The 15413-nt window shown below is 36.7% G+C and overlaps 1 protein-coding gene across 2 annotated transcripts; it reads left to right on the top strand.

Moving 5' to 3' along the window:
- The first annotated feature begins 930 nt into the window (after window positions 1-930).
- Window positions 931-15398, top strand: ranbp9 (RAN binding protein 9). 2 transcript variants are annotated; one of them, XM_081375292.1, is made up of 14 exons: window positions 931-1558; window positions 4021-4132; window positions 4968-5020; window positions 5382-5549; window positions 6059-6081; window positions 8056-8240; window positions 8414-8526; window positions 9570-9678; window positions 9760-9914; window positions 10396-10537; window positions 10983-11104; window positions 11316-11467; window positions 12291-12402; window positions 14182-15398. In XM_081375292.1, exons 1-14 carry the CDS (start codon window positions 1342-1344, stop codon window positions 14310-14312), a joined length of 1794 nt encoding a protein of 597 aa, XP_081231418.1. In that variant the 5' UTR covers window positions 931-1341; the 3' UTR covers window positions 14313-15398. The 2 variants fall into 2 exon arrangements, with proteins under 2 accessions (XP_081231418.1, XP_081231417.1); XM_081375291.1 differs by having other exon boundaries at window positions 10980-11104.
- The last annotated feature ends 15 nt before the right edge of the window (window positions 15399-15413 follow it).

The raw sequence follows: 15413 nt of genomic DNA, 5'->3' as shown, positions 1-15413 counted from the left end.
GATGTTGCCATTTTTCATTTGGAACAGAAATGCATGTGAAGCATGAAGAAACTAACATGCATATGTTTTTACACTTTGTGACAAATGTATGAATGAAACATTAATGTATATCAAAAGAATGTTGGAGAATGCACTTTATACAGTTTGTATAAAGTATTTTACATCCCAAATCAAATGGCAAGACGTCAGATGCAGCTTTCATTACATGTGTGAGCTGTTAAAAAAAAAAAAGGAAAATCAAAACATCAGATCATGATAAATTATTACATTCCACTTTTTACACATGCATTTGTTTGGGAAAGACTATTAGTCACATATTTTGTATGTAAATATATTTTATATTCTGTTTTGTAAAACTTTTGATGCTGCCCCAACTAGATTAAATGCACTGACACCGTTTAACCACAAATCTTTGGGACTGTAAAATAAATAAATGCAAAATGAAAATAAAAAAATATATTTTTTTATTGTTAATTTATGTTGTATGGTCAATGAAGTAGCCTACTTTATGTAAAATAAACAAGAACTGATGTTTTAATGAAAATCAAGTTGTGAGGTAGGTTATAGTTCAAATAATACATTATTTAATGAAAACTAAAAAAGCAGGAATATGTGAGGGTTAGATTAATGGGAAGGGGATTTTAAATTTCATTAGCTCAATGGAAGTCACTGAAAAGTCCCAACCTGAAATGAGATGTAAGGGGGTCCTAATCTGCACCACAACTGCATCGTCCCATGATATGAAAATGATTAAATAAACGAAACATTGTAGTTGGTAAGTGTACGTATATTCTCATGGTCTCAGCCGTCTCAACTATCGTCGATAACAAGTCAAGTGAGAAAGAAGGACATGTTATTGGTAGCTTGTATCTAGTCATGTACCAAGTCCTCGAGGAAGTATGACTGGACCTTGAGAGAGCCAATCAGAACGCTGTATTTCACACTAACAACAAACAAAAGATCGGGGTTCCCTTCTGCTGCTGTCTTTCTGCTCCTTTTACCCGATTTAGTCTGTCCGAGCGGCTGGATGTCGTCTTAAATAACAAGGATCAACTTTCTGGATGTCTGCTATGTTTTTGTAAGCTGCCGTTTCGCTGTATTGGCGTGATTAATTCTCTAGCGTCTTGCTAACTCGCATCAGAGAGGCTGTTTGCGGGCTAATCGCAGTTAGCTGGCTGGCTAGCCAGGCGTCAGAAGCGAATAAAACAACCCCGAAATCTCAGCGGCTCTTTTCCTGCGGTGCCTGACAGTGGTCGCTTTAGCCACTGGACACTGTTAGAAAGCTGTCCAGCTAAAGATAGCTGGCAAGCTGTTGGCATCGACGGCAGGAATCGGATCGCGATGTCAGGACCGTCATCGGGCTGTGGGTTTCTGATGTCGGTTGTCGTTCACGGAGACTTGGCTCTCAATGAGCAGGAAAAAGAGCTCAACCAGCGGCTTAGACGCCTTTACCCGGCCGTCAACGAGCAGGAGACCCCGCTGCCCAGATCCTGGAGCCCCAAAGACAAATTCAGCTACATCGGCCTGTCTCAAAACAACCTCCGGGTGCATTACAAAGGTAGCTAACCAAGGCTAACAGCAGCAGATGAACACAAACACCAAGTTGTTTACCAGCTAAATGTTTAAGGTGTTAGCCGTGTTAGCTCGTGTCAGGTTTCGTATCTGATCGGTGATATTAAAAAGACACTTGTATTAGCTTCTGCGTACTCGTATTGTGTGCAAATCAAACCCATTTTTATTCACAAAAGCTGCTAAAAATATGTAAAAATAGGAGCGGTGATCATCGAGCACATTAGTCGATATAATTATACGAGTGTTAACAAGAAACTTTGCTTGGTATTAACTAACTGCTTAGACGACATGTTTGAATAAAAATAGCCTCCCTTTAGCATTATTTAGCACCATTCCTGAGCAGTCAGCATTATCTATTAATCGAACTAACTGTTACTGCTTTTATATGATACTGTATGCATAACAGTGTGTATACAGATATGGCATATAGCCTTTGAAAATGAATGATTAAGGTGTTAAGTTTGAAAGTGTAAAGTTCGTGTACTGTTATTAGCAATGAGATGGTGGTGAGTTTCAGCAGCGAGCTATAAAGATGCTTCAGTCATTTCCGGAAGCTCCTACTCTATAGAGTTTCGCTACTAAAATGCAGTCATTGTCAACTCCTTTGACAACATGACCTGTGTATAATATGCCATGTCTTAATACGCACATGCTGATTTAGGTACTGATCGAGCCTGTCGCATAAGCTCGAGCAAGGCCTTTGTGTGTGTGTGTTTATCTGCAGAGGCAGGATTTCTGCCATCGTGAGTGTACAAGAAATTCATCAGATAAAGAAAAGCTGTAATGTATGTATAATTGTATTAACACAATTAGTTATAAAAAATATATATATATTTTGAATCCAGTGAGGTGTCTGCCATTTCCCTCAGCTGAGTCATAAAGGTAGGCCACAGAATTAATTAGGCCAGCCAGAGTTGACGACAGGTAGGTTTCAGGAAGACAAGACTGCCTTAAATTACCAGTAGGCCAAGATGTCTTAAATGTACAACCTACATACGCTTATGAATCTTAATATCAGGGGTTCAAGACTGTTACCACAAGTCTCAAAAATGCCCCATATTGACATATGAAATAAGCCTGACACACGATATAATAATCATAATAAAATATTTTGGAAATGTAAGTTAAGTGAATCTTTTGACAAAACGTAAAAGAAAAGAAAACATTTTTGCACGTGCTTTATCTTTTGTATTATATTTGATACATCAGGCTTTTTATGACCCATATAGTATGATATAGCTAGTGAGAATTTAGAGCTAACACACATTTTATTCAGAGGCCCAAACTGATCAAAAATATGCAGTTTGTTGCAGATGTTATTATTTATGTGGCCAGAAAGTAAAATGCTAACTTGTTCCAAAACATAAGAAATTCGGATAGCTTGTAACGTAAATCAATGAGATTTTTATAACAATAGGCTATAGCAGACTCCTTGCATACAATTATTATATATATATATATATAAGTTGTCATACTATATGACCCAGGAATATGTGTCTGTAAGATGATATTTAAATGCTTAGTTTTATACTCTGTCTGTAGAGGGGGCAAACAGATAATGAAATGCAGTACAAAGAGGATTGAGAGATGTACATGTAAAATTCCCCAAAAGCATGTTGGTTCATATTTTATTCATATATAGCCTACATATATACATTTTAACATGATTATTCTGAAAAAATGATGTATGGATAATCAAAAGTGTCTAGTTCTATTCTATTGAGTGCCTGTCGTTAATCATGGGTTTAATGCCTCTTCAGGCGCTTTAGGGACCTAGGCCTATAGCTTTTAAATATATTTATTTGCTGTCTCAGAGGTGAGTGTTGTTAAATATTGCAGCTAATATGAAGTGGTTTTGATTAAAACACTCCAAAACATCAAAATCTTCCTTAATGGCATTAGACATTTTATATACACACACGCACGCACGCACGCACACACACACACACACACACACACACACACACATATATATATATAGTAGCCCTATATCATACAATTATTTTGCTGTGTTCATGTTTTATTTGGAGCATTATTTACATCTAGGCTAGGTTTTAGAATTAACTTCCATGTTTGTTTGAGAATTTATTTCAATTAATAGCAACTCAAGTATGGGTGAATGAGGTGGCAATTTAAAGGGGCGATTGTTGACAATAATAAATGCTATAAAGGTGACAAATGCAAATTCCCAAATATAGAGAAATGCATATTCACATTAATTAAAAAAGCAATTGTGCAGTTTCTTTGCTGTTGCTAGGCAAAATTATCGTCGGCCTGAAGCATACGGCTCTCACAGCAAAAACATTGATTTCTTTGATAAGGTTGGTTTTTTTTTTTTTTGTGCCATGATGACCTCTGGCGATGTTATAATATTACAAATGTTCCAGTTCTCTTTGAGAGTGACACCATCCACTTGCATTTGTAAATTATTGTGTTTATGTCACCCAGGTCATGGAAAGACCCCGAAAGATGCGGCTTCTGTCCGTGCAACACACCCTATTCCAGCTGCTTGCGGGGTCTATTACTTTGAGGTGAAAATTATCAGCAAAGGACGAGATGGGTATGTAAAGGATTCAGTATTTTGAGATCACTTTTTGCTGGGAAACGTTAAATGTGCACTCAGTTATTTTTGTTGATGTGGCAATGGGCTATATAACAGTCGTCCTGGATTTATATTGGCACCTATTGGCATGGATTTAGCATTATGCAAAAGTCTTCATTTAATAATGCCTTTGTAGAAATGCTCTATTAGAAGTCAGCCATGATTAATTTATTCTGTGAGCGAAAATGTCAGATAATGAGAGGTTTACTGAGATAAAATTAGTATGGTCGTTCTGGTCATGTGATCTGGTCATGTGATCTCAACATGGCAGCCCTCATGAGGTGACCTGCACCGTGTAAAATATAACAGGTTTTATTCAGTCCAAGGTTATTATAGTTGACTTAAATGAAATTATTTTTTAATTAATAATTTTTAATTATTTATCAGCTAGTTGCCAAAGTTCCCAACATTACTCATGTCGTTTAACTTGATGAATGAAATAATTAAAACTGGAAAAAAAATAGATATTTAAAAAACAGAAACTAATAAAAAAAATTGAAAACATCAAAATTACTAAAACTAACTACATTATAATGAAGATGTAAAAATAAAAAAACTGAAAATTTAATATAAATATTAAATAAAATGAAAATATTAATAAAATGATACTAAAATAACAGATTCAGCCTCACATAAGTATGATTTTCAACATTTTTCAATCATACTGTTCATTTCCTTAGGGATGTAATTAGGACAAAGTTACTGAGTGCACCTTAAGTTTTTAGGGTGAGCTAATTTAACTTCCTCTAATACAGACTTTTACATCAAATAAATGCTGTTTTTTTGTGACCAGGTACATGGGGATTGGCCTGTCAGCTCAAGGTGTCAACATGAACAGACTTCCAGGTAAAATGACTATCAGATGTTGGGAAGTCACTGTACTTTTATTGCTAGTAACACATTAGCTATGTCATATTTTCAGGTTGTTTGTAACTAAAGTGTCTAGGACTCCCATTGTGTTTCTGAATCACTATAGACAGACAGACAGGGTTTGAAGTTTAGATGCAATTAGTGGGCATGTTAACTTGATCCTCCACCCTCTTGACGCTCACAGACCCTGGGTGTTTCCTCTGTGAGTCTGCAGCTTGGCAGAGAGATAAGAGTTAGAACTCTTAGTGCTCTTTCCTTAGTATTTTTGCAGTACATACATTGTATAGTACATCGTTCCCAAAAAAACAATAGGATGTGCCCAATGTTCTACCCGTAGGTTGGGACAAGCACTCATATGGCTACCATGGCGATGACGGCCACTCCTTCTGCTCTTCTGGCACTGGACAGCCCTATGGTCCCACATTTACAACAGGCGATGTGATTGGCTGCTGTGTGAACCTCATCAACAATACCTGTTTCTACACGAAGAATGGCCACAGTCTAGGTAGTAAACATTTGTATTGCATATTAAGATTAAGGGTGTGTTCACACTTGGCATGTTTGGTTTGATTAAAACGAACACTGCTCTGTTAGTGTGGTTCATTTGAATAAGTGTGAACGCTGCCATCCGAACCCTGGTGCGCACCAAACAAGCAGACCGAGACCGTTGAAAAGGTGGGTCTCGGTCCGCTTCCAAATGAACTAAGTTTGGACCAAGTGAACCAAATTACACACCCTAAATGCCCATCTCAACTACACTTTGGTTATTTGTTCTTTGTTTATTACTGATGTTTCAATAACAGTACAGTTTCCTCCATCAATTCAATGGGCACTTTAACATTACATGTACATTACTAGGAATAGAATATTTTTCATTTAGGATGATTAAGGAGTTTATAGGAGGTATAAAGCAGTTTTGGCTATAAACACACCATGTATGCACACAGTTAAATATTGAACCTACATAGTTAGGTTAATTAACAATTTATTGTTTATCTTTTTTCTATCTTTCAGGGATAGCTTTTACAGATTTACCGGTAAGGTTTTTTCTTAATCACCTCTTATATTGAAGTTAAGATTGTTGCCATATTATATCATAGCACATTATACTTTACCATTTAAAATGGTGTTGATGAGGTTTTTTTGAAAGAATGCAATTTTTTTGCAATTATTTGATCAAAAAGTATAGTTATATTGTGAAATATTATTATTACAATTTAAAATAACTTTTCTATTTTAAAACATTTTAAAATGTAATTTATTCCTGATGTTAAAGCTGTATTACAGCATCATTACATCATTACAGTCTTCAGTGTCACATGATCCTTCAGAAATCAGTCTAATATGCTGATTTGAATTATTATCAATATTTTGTTGCTTTATATTTTTGTAGAAGCTGTGATAAATTTTTTCAGGATTCTTTGATTAATAGAAAGTTCAAAGGAACAGCATTTATTTGAAATGAAAATCTTTTGTAGCATTATAAAAATCTTTACTGTCACTTTTGATCAATTTAATGTGTCCGTACTGAATAAAAGTGTTATTTCTTTTTCTTTCTTTTTTTTCTTTTTATCTTACGGGCACCAAACTTTTGAAACGGTGTTGTATATTTTGTGGTTTATAATATGTTTTATGTAGTTTCATCAGATAAATGTATTTGGTTTACATTCCGATCTATGAACGTATGTTTCATGAAAATATCAAGATAAATCATTTGTAGCTTTACAGAGTTGTTTTGGTTTTCTCTGCCTGAAGGTCATGTGGTTATTGATCACTTGTATATTTTTTCACTGTTGTAATAATCTTCCATTATTAGATGTTGTAGAGGAAGCCTTTTGCTATTGTTTTGTCTTTCCTTCCTTTCTTCATCATTCAAGATGTTGGACTGACAGCCCCTAAGCATTTCTCTCGCTGACTGAACAGAGGCCTGTTTAGGGCTAAAACAATAATCCATTGAGCAGAAAACACAGTTGGCTGGTAACCAGCATTCATGTTACTCTGACTACTTCTGTGAAGTATGTCAGTTTAGCAGCCCTGACCTTTCTCTCTATTGGAACATGAGCACAGAAAGCACCACAAAGTGACTAATATGTGGCTGCCCCCTGACCTGACCCAGAAGCAACATTTGAATTATGTAGTTGGATGAAGCCATTTACACATGATGCCAGATAGGACACTCAAGACTCGCACAAAAAATGTTACTGTCAGGAGAAAATTCGTCAAAGTGTTGATCTTGTAAGAATCTAGACATAGTAAGAATCGTTAGACATATTTTGCTGGACTGTAATACTTCTACCCCTTTGAGGAACTTGTTTTATTCTTTTGATACTTTTGAAAAGGTTAGTAAATCCAAATTTAGGGTTTTAGGGTCAATCAAGGGTTTTAGAAAAAAATATTTAGTTTTATTTTTGAAAAACTAAACCTGGCCCTCATGAACATAGCCATAGAACCTGGCATTGTGTTAAAGGAAAGAAAAAATATGATGTTGTTTTGTAATCATCTATTTGTAATCTTATGGGGTTTTTTTTTAATCGTCTCAGTTTGAACACCTATGATACACATGAAGCAAGGCACATTTTGAAGTTAAATTTATTTATATAGTGCTTTTCACAATACACATAGTTTCAAATCAGCTTTACAGAAAATCATAATGCTAAGGTTTTTTGTTTTATAGTCGCATTTAGCAGATTAGAGCTGGGCAATAATTTACAGTAGTCAACATTTGAAGTGGATCAAAACCTTTCATCAAAGTTATACATGAATTTTGAACAATACCTGTTCTTGTCTTAGGACAACTTTGATTAACTTTTTTGATCTACTTCAAATGTTGACTACTGTAGTTTACATTTTGTGATGTTACACTATCAAGCAGTTGAGATTTGCTTTTTCCAGTTTCCATCATTTCTTTCAAGCTACTCTCATTTGTTTTATGAGAAAGTCTATATTTTTATTGTGCTTGCATTTACATTATTACCAAAAAATTGAATTAACTGCAATTATTATGCTTTCAGCCCAACCTGTATCCCACAGTGGGTCTACAGACCCCAGGGGAGGTCGTGGACGCAAATTTCGGGCAGCATCCGTTTGTCTTTGATATTGAGGATTACATGCGTGAATGGAGAACCAAGATCCAAGCCCAGATTGACCGTTTCCCCATTGGGGAAAGAGAAGGAGAATGGCAGGCCATGATTCAGAAGTGAGTACTTTTTGATTTGGAGCATTTTTATAAGGTTGACATCAACATGGTTCAAAAAACATAGTTTCTAAACCTTCACAGATATAAGGAATGTATGTGCTAGTGGCTTATTTCTTTCTGCATCTTTCTCCATTTCTCTCTCTGACTTATTTGTTTTCTTCTTATCTTCCCAGAATGGTGGCCTCATATCTGGTTCACCACAGCTATTGTGCCACTGCAGAGGCCTTTGCCAAATCAACTGACCAGGCCGTACACGAGGAACTTGCTTCTATTAAAAATAGACAGAGTGAGTCTCCCAAGTCAACAGAAATAGGCTGTTCAGACTCTGTCAGTCCTTTTTGGGTCTGTCTGATTGTTAAGATCAACAAGAAATATATTAACACTGTTTACTTTCTTAAAGGTGCACTATGTAACTGTTTTTGGTTCAAAATGAACAAAATGTAAATAATGAGTCATCAGTCCTTCTTCCAAAAAGCTTTTTTGTCTTACTCTGATTCACTATGGTAAGCCTGTTATGTTTTTATAGTTTTTAAGTGTTTATAGTTTAGTGTCTCGCCAAATCCATAAATAGAGAAAAGTTGCTCCTGCTACTATGATGCATGTGAGAGTGGCATACGGTATTTGTCACAATAAGCGAGAAGGTTTGACATGGGGCAGCTAAATCTTGAACCTCCAGGTAATCAAGAAAAAAAAAAAAGCAGTACAGAGGAGCTTCGGCTAGCTAAAAGAGACCGCCACAGAGCTTGTTATAAAATGAGAATCAAAATCAGCCTGGCTTTTCGGAGATGGTGAGAACTGAGGGATTTGAAATGTTGTAAAAGCGACGCAGAGATGCCGTTTTTATTACTCAACTGGTGATCAAGGTATTTTATTGAACAGATTTATTGAACAGACCAATTGCCATATGTAGCTCTCTAACAGAGTTCATTGTAAAGCATTATCTATTGTGAAGGGTCATTTCTTTATGGTTTGTTGTAGTGCTGTGCTGAAATTTACTTTCAAGGAAGTACTGTCTATTAATGGGTATAGCTACACAAACATCTTCAGATAGTCAACTTGAGATCCTTTCCATCTAAACTGGTTATATCTATTAAGCCTAGTAGTGAATGTTTTATGAGCAGTAGGAGAATCATATTGATCCGCATAGTTACAACCAAAACAATGTTCTTCCACAAAATGCATGCAGTTTTTTTTTTTAACCGCTAGAGGGTCAAATGTTACATGGTGTACCTTTTAATGAAAGTTCCTGGTCTAATTCTGAATGATTCATCAATGCATGCTTTGTCATGAAATCAATGCTGAGTAATGACTTCACGATTGTGATTGCAGAGATCCAGAAGCTGGTCCTGTCCGGCAGGATGGGAGAGGCTATAGAGACCACTCAACAACTTTATCCCAGCCTGTTAGAGAAAAACCCAGACCTCCTCTTCATGTTGAAGTGAGTGTGATGTGTGCAGTTTTACAAGAATGGACACCTGTGAAGACACTGTATACATGATGTGTCTGTATCTCTTTCCAGAGTCAGGCAGTTCATTGAGATGGTGAATGGCACTGACAGTGAGGTCAGGTGTCTCGGTGGGAGGAGCCCCAAGTCACAGGATAGTTACCCAGGCTCCCCTCGCCTCTTCAACAGCCCTGTTCACAAAGCCAGCAGCTCCCAGGCCTACCAGACAGGCACGTGCACTACATACACACTAAAAAGAATTAAAGAAAATATATAATGTATCTTTTGATATCTTCTGCCAGCATGGGTGATGAAAGTCTTACCAAAAAAAAGATCTTACGAAGATGTAATCTTCACTGAAATAGCTATTTAGATTAGTGGTTCTCAACCAGGGGCCCAAGGCCCTCTAGAGGGCCCCTAATAAATCTTAAAATTACTTAAGTTATAGAAGCATAATCTTAATTTAAAATGCTAAAAACACTACAAATAAATATGTATTCATTAAACAGACATGTATTATAACAGAAGTATCAGCTTAGATAGAAGGGCCTTCACATATTGTCTTGACATGGGGGACTTTGTTTTCAAAAAATGTTGAGAACCACACATTTTCAAATCAAGGTTAAAACCTCTAAACCTAGACCAGAATGACCCATTGATCATCAATAGGAGACGTTATAGCTGATCATTTGTTTTTCCGTCTGTCTCCAGGTTTGGAAAGTAATTACTGTAATGGAGTTTCATCAAGTAAAGGCCACACCTCGACCCACAGTCACAAATCGTGTCCCCCTACCCTGTCAAGTCCCGAGCTTGGTGTCCTGAATGGCAGTCGGGGCCAGCAGACCAACGTGAGGTATGTGAAGAGGGCATGAAATGATGAAAGGAAAATTCATCCTATCTGTTTTGTGAATGCATGTTATAGATTAATTGTGAACAATTCATCCGTGTATATGCTTAATTTTTTTGACCTTGTAATGTTTAATCAAATAGTCAACTGGATCTTCCGGTGAAATGACATACTTCTCTCTAGTCACGAATGGCGTGCTTCTCCAATCATTTAATTTGCTTAAACCCCTCTCCTCCACAATCGACTTCAAGCTTGCATTTATTTTGTAGTGCAATGGCAACATCTCAAAATCAAAACCGGTCGATAGAATCAAGTCCCCTACCTACATTATTTTTTTTTTTTTCACTACTTCTGTTAGATCGCAACTTTAACACCGAAGGGCAAATGATACAAGAACATAACTGTACAGCACAGAATAAGCCTGTTATCTCTTGTTGACTCTTCCTAGCAGTACTGAGGTGGAGATGGAGGTTGATCACTTCTCAAACGGAGTGTCTGAATCCTCTTCAAATGGATTTCTGAATGGCAGCTCTACACATGGGACAGAGCTGGAGGATTGTGATGCAGATATGGGTGAGTAGATTAATTCGGGTCAGTCTTCTGTTAAATTCCTGTGTATCTGCAATGAGATTTGTAGTAAAGAGGTCAAAGGTTGTTTTTTCCCCCTGTGTGATCTGTATTACAAAACTGATGCTGTGCATGTGACTCCTATTCATTTGGCCAATTATGTTGTGCAAATGAATCCAGTGTGCCATTTTAAAAGGATTAAATGCTTTGTACACAGAAGTGGACAGCACTCAGTCTAAGAGGCAGTTGTGCGGTGGGAGCCAGGCAGCCATCGAGAGGATGATCCAGTTCGGCCGAGAGCTACAGAGCATGAGCGAACTCTTGCGCCGTGAGCGGGGAAAAAACTCAGCCAATAAGAAGATGCTGAAGGTAATTCCACTTGTTCTGAAAGTTGTATGTAGGTGTAACTAATCACATTTATGATTTAAATGGTGTTTAGAAAATCTTTTGGTTATGATTAGGGTTGGGTACCTAAACCGGGCACCGATATGGAACCGTTACGTAAGTAACCGGTATGTAACCGGACCAAATCAAAACGCAGATTTCGGTTGATCCTGAGCACTCATTGTCACAGTTGTAAATGACGCGGTTCTTCTACGATGGGTTTCGCGTCACGGCATTTAAGGTGATGCGCTCTAAAATAACGCTCACCTTGTGCAGGACATGCAATAAGTCAGGAGAGGTGTCGTATTTGGCCAGAGAATGCAAAAACTGTGAAAATAATTGCTGAAATTTATAGCTGGTTTGTAGCATACAGAATACAGACTACTTTGCTGTTATTAGTATACTGTATTGTTATTTAGTGTTAAATTATTGTATTTGGGTTAGATGGCTCAGGTTTTATTGTGAATTTGTTATGTAAATTTGTTGTTTTGTATTTAGACTACTTATATTTATATATTTACTCTACACTTTTAATATATTCAATTTTAAGAATTTTTTATTTCATTGTTTTCAATAAAAAAGGCGTTGTTTAATGTCATTCACCATTGTTTTGAGGCTCTCTTTTTTTTTAAAAGTATCGGTTCAGGCACCGTTTAGGCACCGATACCGTTTTAAAAGTATCGATTTGGCACCGGTATTGAAAAAAAAAAAAAAACGATACCCAACCCTAGTTATGATGGTAGTGACCAGTAAACATGAAGATATATGTGTTTTATGGTAAAGCCTCTTACTGTCTCAATTCCTGCAGGATGCATTCAGTTTGCTGGCATATTCAGATCCATGGAACAGCCCCGTGGGCTACCAGCTAGACTCCATCCAGAGAGAGCCTGTCTGCTCTACACTCAACAGTGCAATATTAGGTACAGCTTCCTACCACCTTTGATTAAATCAGAACAATTAAGTTCCACCTAGTCAATGATTCAGCACTGAGCAAAGCTCTTTAAGCTCAGAATTAAGCGAGTGAAAAAGCCTAAGTGAGCAACATAATGCTGTATTTTGATAAAAATCAATATCCCTGTAGTAGTACAGATAAGTCATGGTACTACAGGACCATTTGGAAGGATCCTTGCACATATCACAAGCACACATATTTTGCATGGATTACTATCTAATTGCACATGTTAGTATGCAAACGTTGCAATACAATTTAAATGCATTATTATGAAATACATTTATTTAATTACTGTTCTCATCTCTCTCTACTTCAGGCTCATACAATATTGGTAGTGTGCTTAAAACGACATCCTGTCAGTGTAGCTTGATAACTTTCTGCACCTTGTTCTGCACCACTGTGATATGCATTTGAGTATTAGTTTATATTTAAATGGTGTACACTACCATTTAAAAGTTTAGGGGGAAAAATATTATTTTTAATAATATAATAGCTTTTTAAGAGAAGGCTCTTATGCTCACCAAGGTTGCATTTATTTGATGAAAAATACAGTAAAACATTAATATTGTGAAATAGTACAACTATTTAAAGAGGTGAAAATCAAGTTTTTAATGTTGTTTATATGCCTATATGGTGTTTTTTTTTTATATGCTTTAAGACAAGCCATGTGCAAATTCATATGTAAACACTATTGTTGAGTATTTTATCTTTAAACCTGCAGTGATCTAATAACAGTCTCAAAAACGCTGTTTGAAATCGCCGGTGTTTCTTACGTCACAAACTACCTTGTAACCAATCACATCAACATACGGGCGGGCTTTAGCATATCATTAACTAAGCTGCGAAGTCTCAAGAGAAGCCAGGTTATCCTAGTATATTTTTCTGTTGATAGGAAAAATCCGGTACATTTAGCAATATAGCGGGTGAATTATGTATGTAATGTATATTACGATGTTATGATGAACTCTATGCCTTTCTCCACTGATGTTCTAAGTTGTTCATAGCGTTTGTAAGGATGCTGATTTTTAAAGGCAACTGTCTGACACTTTATGTAACATTAGCAACACATTATTAGCTGTGTGATAATGTAGTCAAGCGAAAGGCATATCATATTAATTAGTTATGTGTCTGACGTTGTAAAGAGCGATACCATTGTGCAGCGTTTACCTCAGTAAGTTGACAAACCGAATGGATCTCTGAGCTGGTATGAGGGAGTTGAGACGGCTAATTTGCATAATCTTCCGCGTTTATTAAATGAAGCAAAGGTGTAGTTACATTGAAGCTACTTTAAGGCATGAAGAAATTTTCAGTCATTTTGATGATTAACGATGAGTTTTAAGGGATAAAAATATTTATGACTTACAAGGGGGACTTTAAAATATCTGCCTTCTATTTGAAATAATTTATTCCTGTGATTACTCCAGTCTTCAGTCACATTATCTTATAAAAATCATTCTGATATGCTGAATCAGTGCTCAAAAAACATTTATTTTTATCATCAATGCTATGCGATACTTTTATTTTCATTATTCTTTAAATAATAGCAAGTTATTTATTTGAAATAGACCACTTTTGATCAATTTAATGCATCCTTGCTGAATAAAATTATTTTTATTGACTCCAAACTTTTGAACTGTAGTTTATATTATTGTTTATAATGGTTTATCATGAATCTAACAATTTTAACATTGGCATTTAATGTTTTCATTTCAACATTCAATGTTTTTTTTTTTTTTTTCTCATGCAGAGACTCATAACCTGCCAAAGCAGCCTCCCTTGGCGCTCGCTGTTGGCCAGGCAGCTCAGTGTCTGTCCGTCATGGCTCGCACAGGCAGCGGATCCTGCGCCTTTGCATCAGTGGATGATTACCTGCACTAACCCCTGGAGAATCATCCCTATAAATGACCACGTGAAAGAGGCCCTCATCATCCCAGTCCATCCCAGACTCCCAAATAAACTGGGGCCAGCTTTGGCCCGATGAACTGAGCCTTCACATGGCCAGACCCATCCTGGCTCTCTTGATAAGACTGGATCCTCCTCACCCAGGCCTAAACCGGGCCTAAAGACACATTAGGAGATGGGTCCTTAGAAGTCAGATAAAATCCCCAATCATTAAGGTCTTTTTTTTTGTTTTTTTTGTTCCTTTTGTCTTTTTTATTTTAGGGGAGGGGAGGTGTTGTTGGGTGGGGGGTGCAGCAGGCTCTGATTGTTTGTTTCCTGTTTTACAAGGCATGAGGAAAATTATTATGACATAATTAATGTTATTATCAGTAAACTTGCATATAAGATATATTTGTTCTTGGTTGAAAGCTGGCAGAGTGAGCGAGACCGAATAACTAAGGTCCCACCTGTCAACACCCTGCTATTTTCAGGTCTCAGCTTGTGTACTTTACCGTTAAAAAAAAAAAAAGAAAAGAGAAAAATATTGAAATTATATTAACAGGAGGAGTGAAACATTTAGTTATCTTACAGTAAAAAAAAAATTAAAACTGAGAAAACCTAACACTGCTGGAGTCATCTTTAGTGGTGGTATTTAGTATAGAGCGTTAGTGTGAGCTTTGAGTTATGCCCTTTTTTTGTGCAAGCGCACCCTCCCTCTGCCAACTGCACAGCAGGATTGATGCAATGTTCGGACACTTTGATTTGTAATTGTATTGATGTCAATGGTCTTTTCATCCACCTGATCCCTTACTCCATCTTTTAAAAAGTCCGTATTCAGGCGTTCTCTCATCATCGTTGCCTGCACCGTGTTTTTGTGCAGTTTGGATGTGCGACAGGAACATGGTAAAATTAAGGTCATATCCAGTCTCTGAGAGGCAAGCCTGCTCCATTGTTTTTCTTCTCTTGTTTACCAGTCAATCCCTCAGACCATCAGTACTTTTAAAATAAGGAGAATGGTACAGTATTGTCATCAACACTGTCTTATCATTTTCAGTAATAAAACATAAATACCCAGTTGAACGAGATATACCAGTCTGT

Source organism: Scardinius erythrophthalmus (genome assembly GCF_964197995.2).
Source record: "Scardinius erythrophthalmus genome assembly, chromosome: 9".
NCBI lineage: Eukaryota > Metazoa > Chordata > Actinopteri > Cypriniformes > Leuciscidae > Scardinius > Scardinius erythrophthalmus.
Note: the sequence above shows the minus strand (reverse complement) of the source record. Positions and strands in the feature narration are given on the sequence as shown.